Source organism: Triturus cristatus, chromosome 8 (genome assembly GCF_964204655.1).
Source record: "Triturus cristatus chromosome 8, aTriCri1.1, whole genome shotgun sequence".
Lineage (NCBI taxonomy): Eukaryota > Metazoa > Chordata > Amphibia > Caudata > Salamandridae > Triturus > Triturus cristatus.
Genome location: NC_140591.1, coordinates 186,017,791 through 186,032,604, shown reverse-complemented (window position 1 = coordinate 186,032,604; position 14,814 = coordinate 186,017,791). Strand labels below are relative to the sequence as shown.

General features: G+C 46.8%; 1 protein-coding gene across 2 annotated transcripts in view; it reads right to left on the bottom strand.

Moving 5' to 3' along the window:
• The window catches only part of HLCS (holocarboxylase synthetase), an 862,037-nt gene that overhangs the window by 42,177 nt on the left and 805,046 nt on the right, over positions 1 to 14,814 (bottom strand). For both annotated transcript variants that reach the window (XM_085621286.1, XM_085621285.1), the window contains exon 9: positions 5,646 to 5,760. In XM_085621286.1, coding sequence (XP_085477412.1) covers positions 5,646 to 5,760 — 115 coding nt within the window. The remainder of the gene's footprint in view (positions 1 to 5,645; positions 5,761 to 14,814) is intronic.

Sequence of the window (14,814 nt, the reverse complement as noted above, 5' to 3'; positions counted from 1 at the left end):
GTGTGAGCATGCTCCAGCTGATTCTAAGTTGCTTACCCACCCACGCTAAGGTGATCTTGTGGGATCTGAGTGTGAAAGAAAGCCTTTGTCAAGATGATGGGGATATTGATAAACATGTATACAAAATTGGCCAACATGTTCATCATTATGATCGCTACTTTAACAGCGAGAGACAGGGGCAATCGTGACCACCAGACCACCTTATCCTCCAACTTTGACATAGCCTTGCCATAGTTCTGTCTGACGACTACCTCCGGGTCTCTGTGCCCCCATGTACCAAGGTATTTGACAGGCTCCACACTACATTCCTGAGGGAAGTCCAGTGTATAGGGCTTGGTGCAGTGCCAGTGGAAATATAGTCACTTGGACCAATTGATAGTCAGCCCGGAATCCATTAATATCTAACATAAACCTGAATTATTGGTGCAAATTGTGTGGCCGGGTCATGAACATAGAGCACCAAGTCATCCGCTAAGAGGGATATGGCAAGAGGACGTTGGCTAAATCATAGTGCTGCCTTCGCATGCCTCGGTCATATTACGCATGCAAATTGCTCCAGCGCAAACAATAGTGACGACAGTGGGCACCCTTGACCTGTCCCCCTGTGTATTTTTATTAAGTCTGACGTGTTGCCATTTATGCGCAATCAACCTGCTGGGTCTGTATATAATTACCGGATCCAAATCAGATAAGCCTGTGGCATTCTCATACAGTGGAGGACCGTAAACATGTACTGCCACTGTATGGAGTCAAGGCTTTTGCGGCGTCCAACAGGACCGCCGCTGTCTGGGTCGATAGGTTCTGCTGGTGCAGGACTGCAGTGTATGCATACGTTTTCTGATGTGGAGCGAGTGGAGAGAAACCGGACTGGTCTGGTAGGGCTAGCATGGAGAGAAGGGGCTGGATCCTGGCGGCTAATATTTTTGCCAAAATCTTGGCGTCTGTGTTAATTAGGGATAATGGTCGGTCGGATTTGCACAGTTCAGGTGGGTTGTCAGGCTTTAACAATGCTATAATTAAAGCTTCCCACAAGGATGGCTGCAATAACTGCTTCTCAAATGCCTCAGCAAGCAATGCATGCAGATGGGGCGCTAGTATGTCGATATGTTCTTTCTAAAAAATCGCTTGGGAGCCCATCCGTGCCTGAGACTTTCCCCAAAAAACTAAAAATTCCCTCTGTCCCAGCAATAGCCACGCCAAAGCTGTATCATCTAAGTGTGCTGGTGTTTCTGCGTCTGTTGCGAACTCGCAAACCTGGTATAGTCGTGTGTAGAAATCCACGAATAAGCAAGGATGGCTGGCGTATCGTGAGATATGCCCCCGTTTCAGGATTCTATGGGCACTATGTGAGTATAAGCCCATGGTTCTATTATTTTTGCAACTAGACTACGGCCCGGTCGGCCACCATCTCCATAGGCTCTAGCAACCCACTGACAAGATAGGTGTCTCACTTCCTGCATAGTATTGTCATTGTAGTCCGTGATCTACTACCTTATGGCTGCCAGTGTTGGGGTTCGTGTGAGTCTCGTATTATCGCTCCAAGTTCCTTAAAGTGGTCTCTATGGTCTGTAATGGAGAATGATTGGCCTTTAAAACCCCTGCTTGTAGCCAGATACATGCCCCCCTACTAGTGATTTTGAATGCTTCCCACAATGTGTCCACCCCATCCATAGAGTCCTTATTTTCTCCAAAATATTGGGCAATTCCCATGCGTATTCTGTCACTGAATACTAGATCTAGTAGGGCAGTGGCCTGAAGCCTCCACTAATATTGCTGGGGCATGTGGGCGGGGACTGCAAGCCCCAAGAGAACCGGGATATGGTCCGAGAGCATCCTTGGCATGTGCTTTAAGTCTGTTGTCCATGTGCTCACCTCCCTCGTGACCAGGGAATACTCTAATCTAGACCATCTTTTGTGTGCAGAAGATGTGAAAGTGCCTTCTCTGCATCCCGGATGGCGCAACCTCCAGATGTCTATAAGCCCATAACCTTCCATACCCTCCCGCAAAACCTGGGCAGATTATTTACCCTGCCAGTCAGCCGAGATGGATCTATCCAGTGTGGGGTCCAGATAAGTGTTTCGGTCTCTGCCCCATATCACGGCTGAAGATTTGAAGGTGTGGAGCCGACACCAGATCAGAGTGTTAAACTCTGGGTCATCTGTGTGGGGTCCAAACGTGTTTATAATAGTGACTGCAGTGCCACACAGACTTCCCTGTACAATAACACAGCAACCCTGATCGTCAATTTCGGAGTGCACAAGTGTAAATGGGACTACCTTCTTAATCAATTAAAGGACCCCCGTGGATATGAGGAGTAAGAAGAAGTTATGCGTGTTCCAGTGCATTTCACCCCCACCGACCGCCCCGCAGAATGTGCAAGATGTGTTTCCTGCAGCAATGTAACTTGGAAATGGTGCCGGTCCAAGTAGGCGAATACATGTCTGTTTTTTTGGGTATTGTTGAGGCCCTTCACATTCCATGTAATAAATCTCATTCAGCCTATGGTGTGGGTCATAGTGGAATGGTGAGCTCCTATACCATTGTACACAAAAATATCTGCATAGCACGGCATAACATCAGACTCAGGAAGACAAACAAACATAACGCCCTCCCCCACCCACTTCAGTATCCCAACCATGTGAAGGCCGTCCCTACAACAAAAGGAAAAAAAAGGATAAACATGCAAAGCACAAAATACAGTGAAATGTACTCAAGTCATCATACATTACTGCCATGTGAGGTATACACTTGTGGTTCTGCTAGAGGCCAAAAGTCCTGCCTGGTGGTCAGAGATGGCAGGGAACAGTGTGTTAACCTTTAGATTGATCGTTATCACATGAGGGCAGTGATATACCAACTAGAACTAGGGCATAGAGGCCGCACAGGGCAGCCATCAGCTGGGAGGCTTAATATTTCCAGGCACAAGGAGCAGGTCAGGAGTTAAAACAGGGCACACTGAGTTCAGGACTATGCTGTATCATAGTCCATTGAGTATTTCACGTGGTCCTACTGCCTGGCAATAATGTCAAAGTAGTTACTGCCCTTGACGAAGCCACAAAGGTCTCATCTTATGTACAGCCAACATCTCTTACTGTTTTCTTTTTCAGATATCTGAAGTGCCGGTGTTAGATCGTGCCAGGCTGCGCTGCTTCTGTGTCACTGATTTAGCAAAGTCCATGGCTGCTTGTGGGGTGGTGAAGATTTTCCGTGTGCCAATGTGTTAAACTCAAAGGTGGGCAGGATATAGCATGGCATACGGAATGTTTGTGGCTTATAGTCGTTTCTTGACTGGAGAAACTCTTTCCGATCTGCTTACACAGTGAAATCCAGGAAGAAGGCAATGTATTTGTCTAGGTACTGGATAGTTTTTATTTACCTGGATAAGCGGAGTACCGTGTTCCAGTCTTAATAGTTCGGGCACGTTGGGGGTAGCCGTGGGTGGTCTAGTCACCAGTGATATGTGCGCTTTCTCTACAGTTAACACCGGGCACAGCTGCTCAGTTCCAAAAATCTCATTCAGCATTGTTTCTACATAGTCCTGCAGCCCACCAGTGTTGATGGATTCAGGTATAACCATACGCACATTATTGTGGCGGGAGCATGCCTCCAATTCCTCATTTTTAGCTCAAATTGCCTCCAGCACCTTTTCCATATTTAAACATTTAATTTGGACGGCCTGCACATTATCCTCGGTGGTGGATATACGCTTTACCGCGGTTGCGATTCATGCCACTTGTTTGTCGAGTTTTGCCACCATATTATCCATTCTTAGGTTCAGTGTGTCTATTTTCCCATCAATTGATTGCAGGATTTGCTGCATTGCCAGGTTCATGGACTCTAATGATGGAGCACTCTGACTATGTGTTTCCTGTTCGGAGTAGAATGGAGCGTGCTGTTAGGGCTTGGTTTTGCGCCTAGTCTCAAGGGTAAGCCGGAACTGTTGACTGTCTGTCTTAACCATGGTGGGGAGTGTGTTGTCCCCGTCTACCGTCGATTCGGGCAGGCGCCATTCGGTGTCCGAGCAGTACAATGTGGTAGTCGTGGGAGGTCTGCCTGATTTGAGGAAGAGTATTCCTAACCACCAGCAGCCCCACAACACAGCACATAGTAAGAGACACTAGTCCAGGGGCCGTGTAGGAGACTGGTGGGCCGTGCTCCGCATTCAGGCAGATGTGGTGCTCAATTCAATTTCAAAATCTTTATTTCGGTTATTGCTAACCATAAAAGACATACATAAAATATACAATTCATTATCGCAAAATCACCAACCATTTCAGTACAAAAGATGTGGTGCTCAAAGGAGTCCCTCTTGTGCTATCTGCAGTCGCATATGCTGTGTCACAGGCGTGGCTGGTTGGTACTACTGCTCTGTCTGCTGTGGGGCTTTCCATACTATGGGGCCAAGCACTGTGCTACGGCTCCCACCTTTGTTAGCCTGGTGAATTTGATGTCGGCAACTCTTGTAATCCCTGTGGCCTCTATGTATGTTCTCAGGTCCCCCATGTGTCCTGCCCACCAGCAGGGGCCAATGAAGAACTCACGCTACCGGCCCTTTCCTCAGTGCTCCCACCACATTCTTCAGTGTTCCACACACAGCACACCTGAGTAGGCCGCATTCTCAGCACGTGGCTCGGGCAGCTTCGAAGACGTGGCGCTTAGGTCCCACAATCAGTCTGAAGCGACGCCGTATGAGGATCGTTCAGGGCAGGGAGGCCACCGTTTTGCAAGTGCAGTCCCACAGCATCAGACAGCTGCTCTCACCGTTACACTCCGATAGTAGCTTACTGTGGCAGTGGACCACTCACCGTCCGCAGCTCCGGTGCCACTCCCCCTCACAGGAGCCCCCTGTCAAATCCAGCGAGCTGCTCTGCGAAGTACAATGCTGTTCAGCAGGGTCTCCCTCCGTGGCATCTTTCAGCTACAGCCGAGTACTGTTGCTCATCACAATCCGCCAGAGGCCGGAAGGCCCGCAGGGCATTGGTGTCCCCTTCCACTTACCGCTTCCTATGTGTCCAAAGGCCTCAGGACGTCCCCAGTGGTCAGCCCCTCAGCGCCGGGTCAGTCACATCACCTGCCAGTCATCCACCATCAGTCTCCCCACTGGCATCCCTAGTGATTGGGACCGCGTTCAGCAGGTCTCACATCTCAGCAATATTCTCCAGCGCCAGCCGCCATTTTTATGCTACTTAGGTTCATGCTGTATCATGGAGCCCATGGTGCCTCTGTGACTGGCATTCACCGAAGGCACAGCTTTCAGCATAGATTCTTCACCAGAAGTCTTGTGCGTAGCATGCCCCTCTCACTGGGAGCGGATGGCAGTCAATAGACGTATATTGAATGAATTAATGTTCCCAGCCGGCAGAGCTAAACTAAAGTGCGGCCATCTTGCTGTGGGCTCTCTAGCGCCCCCATGTAAGTCTTTAACTGATGCATTCAACTGAAATTAAGATGTCAAGAAAAAAAGGAAAACGTTTGTACACAGAGAGTTGAAGGATCTAAAGAGTTGAGAAGACTGAATCCTTTATTATTACTGACTGTAAGCTACCAGATCGATAAGCAAACAATAGCAGTACAAATAAGAGACAGATTGGTTAACAAAGAAATACCACCAATACCTGGATTCTCAATTTACCAGAGATCTTACCAATGAGTATATGAAACGTATTTCCCATCAGTGTTGAATTGACCAAAACACCACCAATCTTCATGAGGTCTCCATAGTAAATGTCATTTGGCCACTTCACTCTTAAGTCGATATCCTAGAGAAACAAAATGTTGGGTAAGTATACTTCGACAACAACTGTTTTAAGTTATATATGATAGAAAACATGGCTATCAACCTGACCAACAGCCTCATCCCACACACCAGCCCACATTCAACATGTATATTCATGCAGGGTGCAATGCAGTAAGGTTTTTGCCCAGAATAATAAAATATATTGCCAAACTCAAGCACTGGTGAATGCTGTCAATTAGTATCTTAGAGCTATCCACATTTTCCTTTTAAGGATACCCGTAGAAGAACCAAAAAAGTGATGGGTATATTGCTTGAATTAATCTCAGCCACCAGTAATTACTCTGGGACGCAATCCAGTCCATAGTCACTTTGTCCATAATGCCACCTCTGACAGGAACCAGCCATTTACAAATCAGCCTTGGTCCTGCTTCTGTAGGTCTACACTGCTAACCATACCAAGATGGCGGTATACAGTGGATCTGCGACTCGGTTCCATTGGCCTTTTGTGGAAAAAACCTCATTGAGCAGATGAGGGGGTTCGTTTTAGTAAGAATTTGTCACAGGCACTGGAAAAAAGTGATATTTCTTTTAAAACATGTGTTTAATCGACTTCTTTCCGCCAACATGATCGAGTAAACGGCTCGTTTTTCAAGCGACGAGTACCACAATGGAACAATCCTTGTTTCCAGAGAGCCTCAGTTTCTTTTCAAAATACTTTCGTTGCAATCCTCTCTAAAGGCCATGCATTTCTTAGAGTACAAAGGGGTTTTCTGTCGCAACCATCAAGTAATGAGTCATATTTCTCTCTTGCACCAACAGAGTGTGACAACAGGCCACCCTCTCCTCCGGAGGTTACAAGATGAAACATTACAGCATCATACATGTATGTGAGTGTTTTCAGTTTCATTACATTTTGCATAGTATATACTTATGTACTTGTGCCGCAAAACAGTGTGATTATTTCCTCTTTCTTATTTTCTTCAGTGCACCAGTTATGCTTACCAATCACTTATGCTGGAATGATTATTTCACCTAGAAGTGATCCCACACTCGGAAAAGAGAATTTAAAAAGATTAAATAAGTACACAGCGCAAAGGCTGGTACACCTAACTCTCCTCTTATATCCCCACAGATTAACAAACTATGGACGCCTAATAGGTGGTAACTGTATACTTTTCCATTTTTCCTGCATGCATTAGTGTGCTTCCAGTGTGATTTGACAGGAGTGGTATCAGGGAACTAGCTTCCACGGTCCTGAAGAAGAGCCAATTAGGGGCACGGCTTGAAACATGTCGACCATTTAGGAGAATAGATCCAATATAATATCTTATCCTAAAACTCCCCCTATTTTTAATCATACAGACTAGAGGTTAAAATAAATCAAGGGACCCCTACTAGCCAGGTATTTTTAAACCACTCACCATCTACCCCACTCCCTTTCATTTTAGAATAAGATCTTTATAATTGTATATAACAGCAGTAAGTGCTCCCACGTAGATCGTAGGTCGCAGCAAGCCCAGATCCGCAGCGGAACAGGATGGACCCAATGATGAAGCATGCCACCAAGGGGTAACCACGGTGGGTGAGGGTTTTACAAGAACAGTTTTGTTTTTCTTCAGTGGAGTATTATTTTGCAGATAACTGTACTGGCTTTCTTTTTGTTGTAACTACTTGTGTGCTGAGGAGGCCAAACTCAGTGTATCCTCCTATTCCCCCCTTCTTTTTTGGTACACCAACGATGGGTCTACAACTATAGACAAAATGATGGAAAGCTCTGCAAAACAAACTAATATGGTAAGCATTGTTGGGAGTGGTCTCACAGTAACTCATGCAAAAATCCAAACCTTTAGAAATCAACAGGTGGCCTTGAGGCAAAGCAGTGACAGAGCAGCTACTCCATTGCCAATTTTTTATTTTTTTGCCTGCTCTGTCCAGCAGTTGTTTGCTAGGTCTTGCCAGGAACATTAAATAGGCAATGTAACATTTTGCAATTTGGTTAATCTAGACCGCTGGCAAGGAGATCCAGTGGTTCCCGGAAAAAAGGCAATGGTCAGGCAGCTTGCCTTCAAGAGATGCCTGGTGAAGGTTGTGGCGTGGATGAACAGGAACTGCTTGAGGTGCAACACCTTCAAGACAGAGATACCTTTGTTTGGCCATACAACAGCTATGTGGTCTAACAAATGGTTTCCAGCCCAATCAAAAAATCAATCAATCAGGGAATTGTGAAGCACGCCACTCACCCGCGAGGTTCTCAAGTTGCTGGGGGTGGAGGGGTGCAGCTCCAAGCCAGCTGAAAAGCCAGGTCTTGAGGCTCTTCTTGAAGGTGTGCAGAGTAGGGGGTCCATCTGATGTTGACTGGGAGCTCGTTCCAGACCTTAGCTGCGACATAGAAGGCTCTTCCACCCGCTCTGGTTCTGCGGATGCGTGGAGTTTCTGCTAGGGTGGGGAGCGGAGGATTCTTTTGGATATGTGGAAGGAGACTCTTTCGTTGAGGTATTTGGGTCCAGTGTTGTGGAGAGATTTGTAGGCGTGGGTGAGTAGCTTGAAGGTTACTCTGTTATCGACGGGGAGACAGTGGAGGTCTCGCAGGTGTTGGGTGATGTGCTCAGGTCGTGGAATGCCGGGGACTAGTTTGGTCGTGGTGTTCTGGATGGTCTGGAGTTTGCGTAGCAGGGAGTTGTTGACTCCAGTATAGTGGGCGTTTCCGTAGTCTAGTCTGCTTGTTATGAGTGCGTGGGTGACGGTCTTTCTGGCTTTGTGGGGGATCCACTTGAAGGTCTTGCGAAGGATGTGGAGGGTGTTGAAGCAGATGGAGGCAACGGCGTTGATTTGGCGGGTGAGGGAGGAGTCGGGTATGATACCAAGGTTCCGGGTTGTGGTCCGTGGGGGTTGCCGAGGGCGGTGGGCTACCAGGTGTTGTCCCAAGCTGAGGGAGTGGGTCCAAGGACGAGGACTTCTGTGGGTTCGGGGAGGAGGATAAAAATCTGGGGGTTAAGTTCAACAATAAGCTTTCTTTCAACCCCAGATTTTATCAGTGGCCGGTACATGCTTTTGCCTCATCCACACTCCAAAGAAAACCCTGGAATACATCCCGATAGACACCCAAAAGACTACTGTACTATTTCCAGACTTAATTACAGTAATTCTTTTTATGTGGGTTTGCCCAGCTGCCTGCTTGATTACCCGCAAGTTGTCCAAAACATCACTGCAAGATTCTCTTGGTCCTCTGACGTCAATCAGTAAAATCGGGTTTTAATGAGCAACACTGGCTTCTTGTGAAGAAAGCATCATCTTTAAAGCTTTGGTCATTGTTGTTCAAACTTTTCATAAAAACGCTCCTCAATATCTCTGTGAGAGACATTGTCTAGTCGAGCCTTAAGATCAGAGGACCTCTTAAGGACCCTGAGGTATCAACTTAAGACAATAGGCTGCTCCTTTACCCAGCTGGCTACCAAAGCATGGATCGTGATTCCACTCTTACATCACCAAATTACTAATGAAAGTCAGTTTAGGAAGCAATTGAAAACCTGGAAATTCATCCAATGAAACAAATCTCTTCCTTTGTTCTCCACATCCTGGCTTCTAGCGTCGGAATGCCTGGCTGGCAGCTGGGCGCCTCATATATCTGATTGGATTGAATTCTCGAACAAGTGGTGGTGAGCGACAACCCATCATTAACTGGAGGTTTGCATCAAGATGGTGTTAGCTGACCTAGTGTAACCCTAGTAGCTCCACCCCGTCCTACGAGAGGGTGCATTATATGGTCCCAGAAATGAATGCATGGCACTTCACACTATGGAGTTTCCAAAGTTTTCTGAGACAGGGCCGGACTGGCCGTGGCGGACACCGGGCGTTTCCCCGGTAGGCCGCCAGGGTGGGGCCGCTTTTGGCCCTCTGGGGCCGATTTTGTTACAGGGACGTTTTTGCAGCATAGCTGCAATATCGGCCCTGTAACAAAATCAGCCGAAACCGGCCATGGCAAAGAGATTGGCCGCCCCCCCTCCAATTCCCGGGGGGAGGCAGCCGAGCTCTTTGTCAGGGCCGGTTTTGGTTCCCAGTCCGGCCCTGTTCTGAGGGTTCTGCTGGTAGGTAGAATTGTAACTGGAGCAATTGCTTTGGTGGGAACCTGGTTTCCAAAGGCAGGGGAGGTGTGGAAAATCCCCCAGTATGAATATGGCCAAGAGAGAGTATGCTGCAGGGTGCAAAGGAGAGCTGTGGAGATTCCAGTGCCAGTCCTCTTGGCCTTCCGGCATGGTGCTTCTGCAGCCATGCTACACCTCGACTCCAAAATGTCTTCAACCGTTCCGATCCCTCCAGATCATACTGACCTGTTCCTATGGAAAAAGGCATTTACGCTCTCCTCTAGGATGTCTGGTTCTATTGATGGTGGAGCGGTTATACAGGGGTGTCTCACTGGAAACATCATGTGCGGTGTAGATGTTGCATTGACACCCTGATTGGAGGAGGCACCTGCTGGACATTCATATAAAGGAAAGGTTGCCCAAGTATGTCTGTGGATTTACTGGCAAAATAAGTTGTGTCTACTCCAGGGTGAGGGGTCTTCTTCCTTTCCAAACAGTGTGAAAAATGTCGTTATCTTATTTCTTTCTGGTGCTGTACGTTTGACACTTTAGTTCCCTGTATTTGTTATTGCTTGGCCCATTCCAAGCCACATTAGAACCTAGCAGAGAGCTTTGGGAGCTTTTCATGCTCAGACTTGGGACTCTGATTTGCAGTTCCATACAGTAGACAGAACGAAGGTTGAGAGAAGGGTAAAAAGAGACATCAGATATTTGCTGAAGATGGGTCTTATGAGATGTGGTAAAAGGGTCCAGAGGATACCTTGTCATGCGTACAAGAGGAAACAGGTGAGAGCAAAATAAGTGATCCTTGACCTTGTACACAACTAGTGCAACATTGCAGTTCCCACAGAGAACAGGAGAGAGAAACAAAATGCAAGCACAATGAAGTAAAAGGCCTGCTTTATATTTCAAATGTAAATGTGCATTTTTACGACAGATTATTGTGTTGTCACTACTGATCTGAAGGCAATGTTGTAAACAACAAATACTAAGGCCTCCATATACCTGTTTCTTCAGAGACAGCAATTCAAATGCGCATTGTTTATTGCACTCGGTAACCACCTGGTCAAGAACACAACATTGGAATTTTCCGGCAAATTCATTTTAGAAGCTCAAATCTGGCAAAATTAACAGGGGAACAGGCCCGGTAAATATAGAAATATGTAATTTATAGTGTGAAAACCCCCAAAAATATTCGTGTTTTGTCCCATTTTTGAAAGCTCAATTTGAAAAAGGCTGTTTAACGCACCATCGCTCATGTCAGGGCCTTAGTAATGGAGGTAAAGACGCTCTACATTTTGGTATAAAGAACTAACTTTCATTATAGGCATTCCATGTTTTGCAAATCTATATGGAATGCAAATGCAGAGCGTTTTTAACGGTTGTTCTTAGAATATATTTAAAAAGATGAAGAACAGGAATATCTCTAGAGAATTAGAAGGACAGAGACAAGATCTTTCCAGAGTATGCCCATTCCTCTTGCTCCCCAAGACTTTCTTCCTTTGCTCCTACCAATATCGAGAGTTTAAAGAAAAGTTCCACATGTGAAATGGGACTTCCCACAAACAGGTTGTAACTGCTGAGCAATATCAGGTTAGGGGCATTGCTCGCACTGATGCCCACACAGTGAATGCCACTTTTGAGGTGAGTGCCTGATTATTCATGAGGCGCCCTGCTGCTACTGCCCTCTTGAGCTGCCAGGGAAGAAGCATTTGAAATGAAATAGGCCTTGTATTTGTTGGAGTTGGAGCTACCAGCATTATAAATGCCAATGTTTTTACCTATACAATAGATATGCCCTCCGAACCATAATAAAATAAAGAACTTTGTTGTGTGTCTTTTCTGTAGTACACCTGCAATGGTGCTGTAGCGCGGGGAGTAAACATGCAGTTCTGACTCCACGTTAAATAAAGCAGTGTTGTGAGGGTGCAGTACCAAAGGGCCTGTGACAGTGGACTTATATTGTTGAGATTCCTGAAGCTGGAGGGAGGAGACCCAGACAGCGAAGTGGAGAAAAAGAAGACAACTGCTTTAAGCATTTGATGGGGCCGTTTTATGAGAGGGACTGCTGATTAGGCTTTATGTTGCACTGCCATTAGATAGATGGAGGGGGTGAAGGGAAGGATTGCAGCCTTCAGTGTGAAAGGCACTGCTTATGTCCATCACTCTTCTGAGTGGCTGATGACAGTTAAGTGCAGAAAGCTCACATATCCTATGTGCCTCTGTTGTGGGTGCTCCAGGTTGGAGATCCTGTTGTGAGGATACACATAAAGGCTGTGTCCAGAGAGCAGCCTGAAGAGGGCACTTGAAAGCAGACGTCCCCTAAACCAGCTCTAGAAGTACAGATAGGGGATCCACATATCCTGCCCACTTGGACTGAATAAAAGTGGGACCCCCGACTCACTTGTTCCAGTTCCAAGTTCTCTTTGGCCAAAGTAAGTAAGTGTTCCACTCAGTACTCGGAGGACTGCTGTGTAAATAGAGCTTGTGTCTGCCTGTCAGCCAGCTTCGCTGCACTGAGGGGACATAACCTGAACTCTACCCCTTGCTGCAAGAGTTTATCACCTGTCCAGAGCGTCTAGAAGGAGTTTGCCATCCTTGCAAGGGGAGTAACTGTCCAAAAGGATTGAGAGGGGACCTTGGTGTGATGGCTCTGTAGGTGAGGAGGACAACTGAGAGATCTGGGGTCCCATTTTCATAGGGCTGTAGACTCTTGTGTGATTCCTTGTCAGAATTGTGGAGACGTGGCACAGGCTACCTGCTATGCCAGAAGTCATCAGCAGTGCTGTGACCTGAGCTGCTGTGCGAAGCAATCGAGTGTGGTGTGATCTGAGCCAATGTGACAAGAAATCAATCACTGTAGCAAGAAGTACCTGACTAGGCGTAACCCGAGCTGTGGCCACCTGTCCTAACTGGAGAGGCTCACCCGTCACCTCACCTGCTGCCAAGGACCCAGCCAAACCATGGCTGCAGCTTTACAGAACTAATCAGTAGGGCAAGGCTAGAAGCTGGAACTGCTGAGGTCCAGGGGCCTCTGGAGAAGACTTCACCAGAGACTGTGTGCTTTTAAGAGTGTTGAGGCTAAAGTTCCACCAGAGCCATTTCTTGCTATATCATATCCAAGGGGGATCCACCTGAGTCACAAGGAGGGGTCTGGGGCCAAAGCAGGAATAGGATCCAACGGACACTAGTGCCAGGACACACTCTTGTATTATAGATATATTTGTGTGTAGCATTTAGTCCAGTGTGTAATAAACATATTTTTATTTGTGAACATCAAGTACTGAGTTGGGCAATTCTGTATTACCCGGACAGAAGTATGTTTTGTGCTGAGCTCGAGCACCCTCACACAACTTCCCTAAGAAGTGTGTGACAGTTCGCCATCTCTACCACTGAGAGTCAAGTGCTGAAGGGGTTATTCTTGGCCCAGTTTGCAGAGCTATAGCAGGACAGACCCCAGACATCAGAGGCAAATTACCTCAAATCCAATGGTTGAAGCCCAGCTGCCCAATTGAACATGGTCTGACAGTGAGTTGTACTGGTGGAATTAGTATCACAAAGTTTGAGGACAACTCCAATAAACTGACAATGGTTTTTGGCTTCCCATCAATAGGTCTGACTTAATTTCTCAGTTGCCTCATCAAACAAATAAAAACAAAATAATATATATATGTATCTAAATTGAAGGGATTGGGGTCCACCATCATCATCCACTGATCTCTTCAATTGCGAGTCCCATTCTGATTCCTCCCACCAAAGCATACAGCATGAGAAAATGGGCTAGCCCACTTCAGACACTAGCTCTCTTGCACTGGGAGTGATTGCCTCAAACTTAATCGCATTTGCACATCTAAACAACAGACCTCAAGAGAACAGATATCCACACAAAAGACCTTGACAAATGCCTCCCGGTCTTATCCAAAGAACCAATGATAACTACATGACCCATCATCATCCCAGAAGAAACCACCATCCACTCAGGGACCCCAGCGACCACCTGTCCCCACCAAGCCTACTCCAGAGGACTACAAGCCATCAGTACCATCCTCACACCAATTCTGATTGCATCCACCTCCTCTGAAGCCTTCACAGACGCTTGGAAATATGCCTAATGCTGATGAAACTCTCTGCAGACTGTTCAACACATGCCACTACAGACCAATCTCCCTGCTACCATTCCTAGCCAAGGACTTAGAGAAAATCTTCACAGATACCTCAACAACCATCAACTCCTCAACAACAATCAGTCTGGTTCCAGACCCAATTATCTGCCATCATCACCGCCATGGATGGCATCCAGATGACGCTGGACAAAGGAGACATCCTCCTGGACCACTCCACAGAATTTGACATGGTCTCCCACACCATCCTCCTCCAACGCCTACACGACATCGGAATCCAAGGGCTTGCGCTTCAATAGATCTTCTTCCAGACTGGAAGGACCCAGTCAGTCAACCTGGCTGGCCCAGACGTCTGCGACCTCATCGCTAGTTCCACAAGGATGTTCCCTGAGACCAACTTTCTTAAACTCATGATCCCTCTAGCCAGAATCATCTGTTCTCCAACATCAATGTCCTGTCCAACGCTGACGATACTCACTCTCTTCCTCACAGACAAGAGACACAGTACAATGCCTGCATGACTGAAATGGCCAACTAGATGAAGACCAACTGCATACCTCTACTACCCACACCAAGAAACTCTGTTTCGTCAACAGCAAACTGGGCATGATCACCCAAGTCAAGGCCATCACCATACACTGAAGATGCTGAAGAAGATTTTCAAATGGCTCCCCATAAGGACCCGGAAAACCATCTTGCATACCTTGGTCACAAGAAGGCTGGACTACGTGAACACCCTCTAAGCCGGGATCAACAAAACATCTCACCAGAAGGCAGCAGACCATTCAAAATTCAGCAGCCAGATTCACTCTCAACCTCCAATGCTACACCCATATCACACCACGCCTGTAGAAGCTGCACTGACTCCCCTAC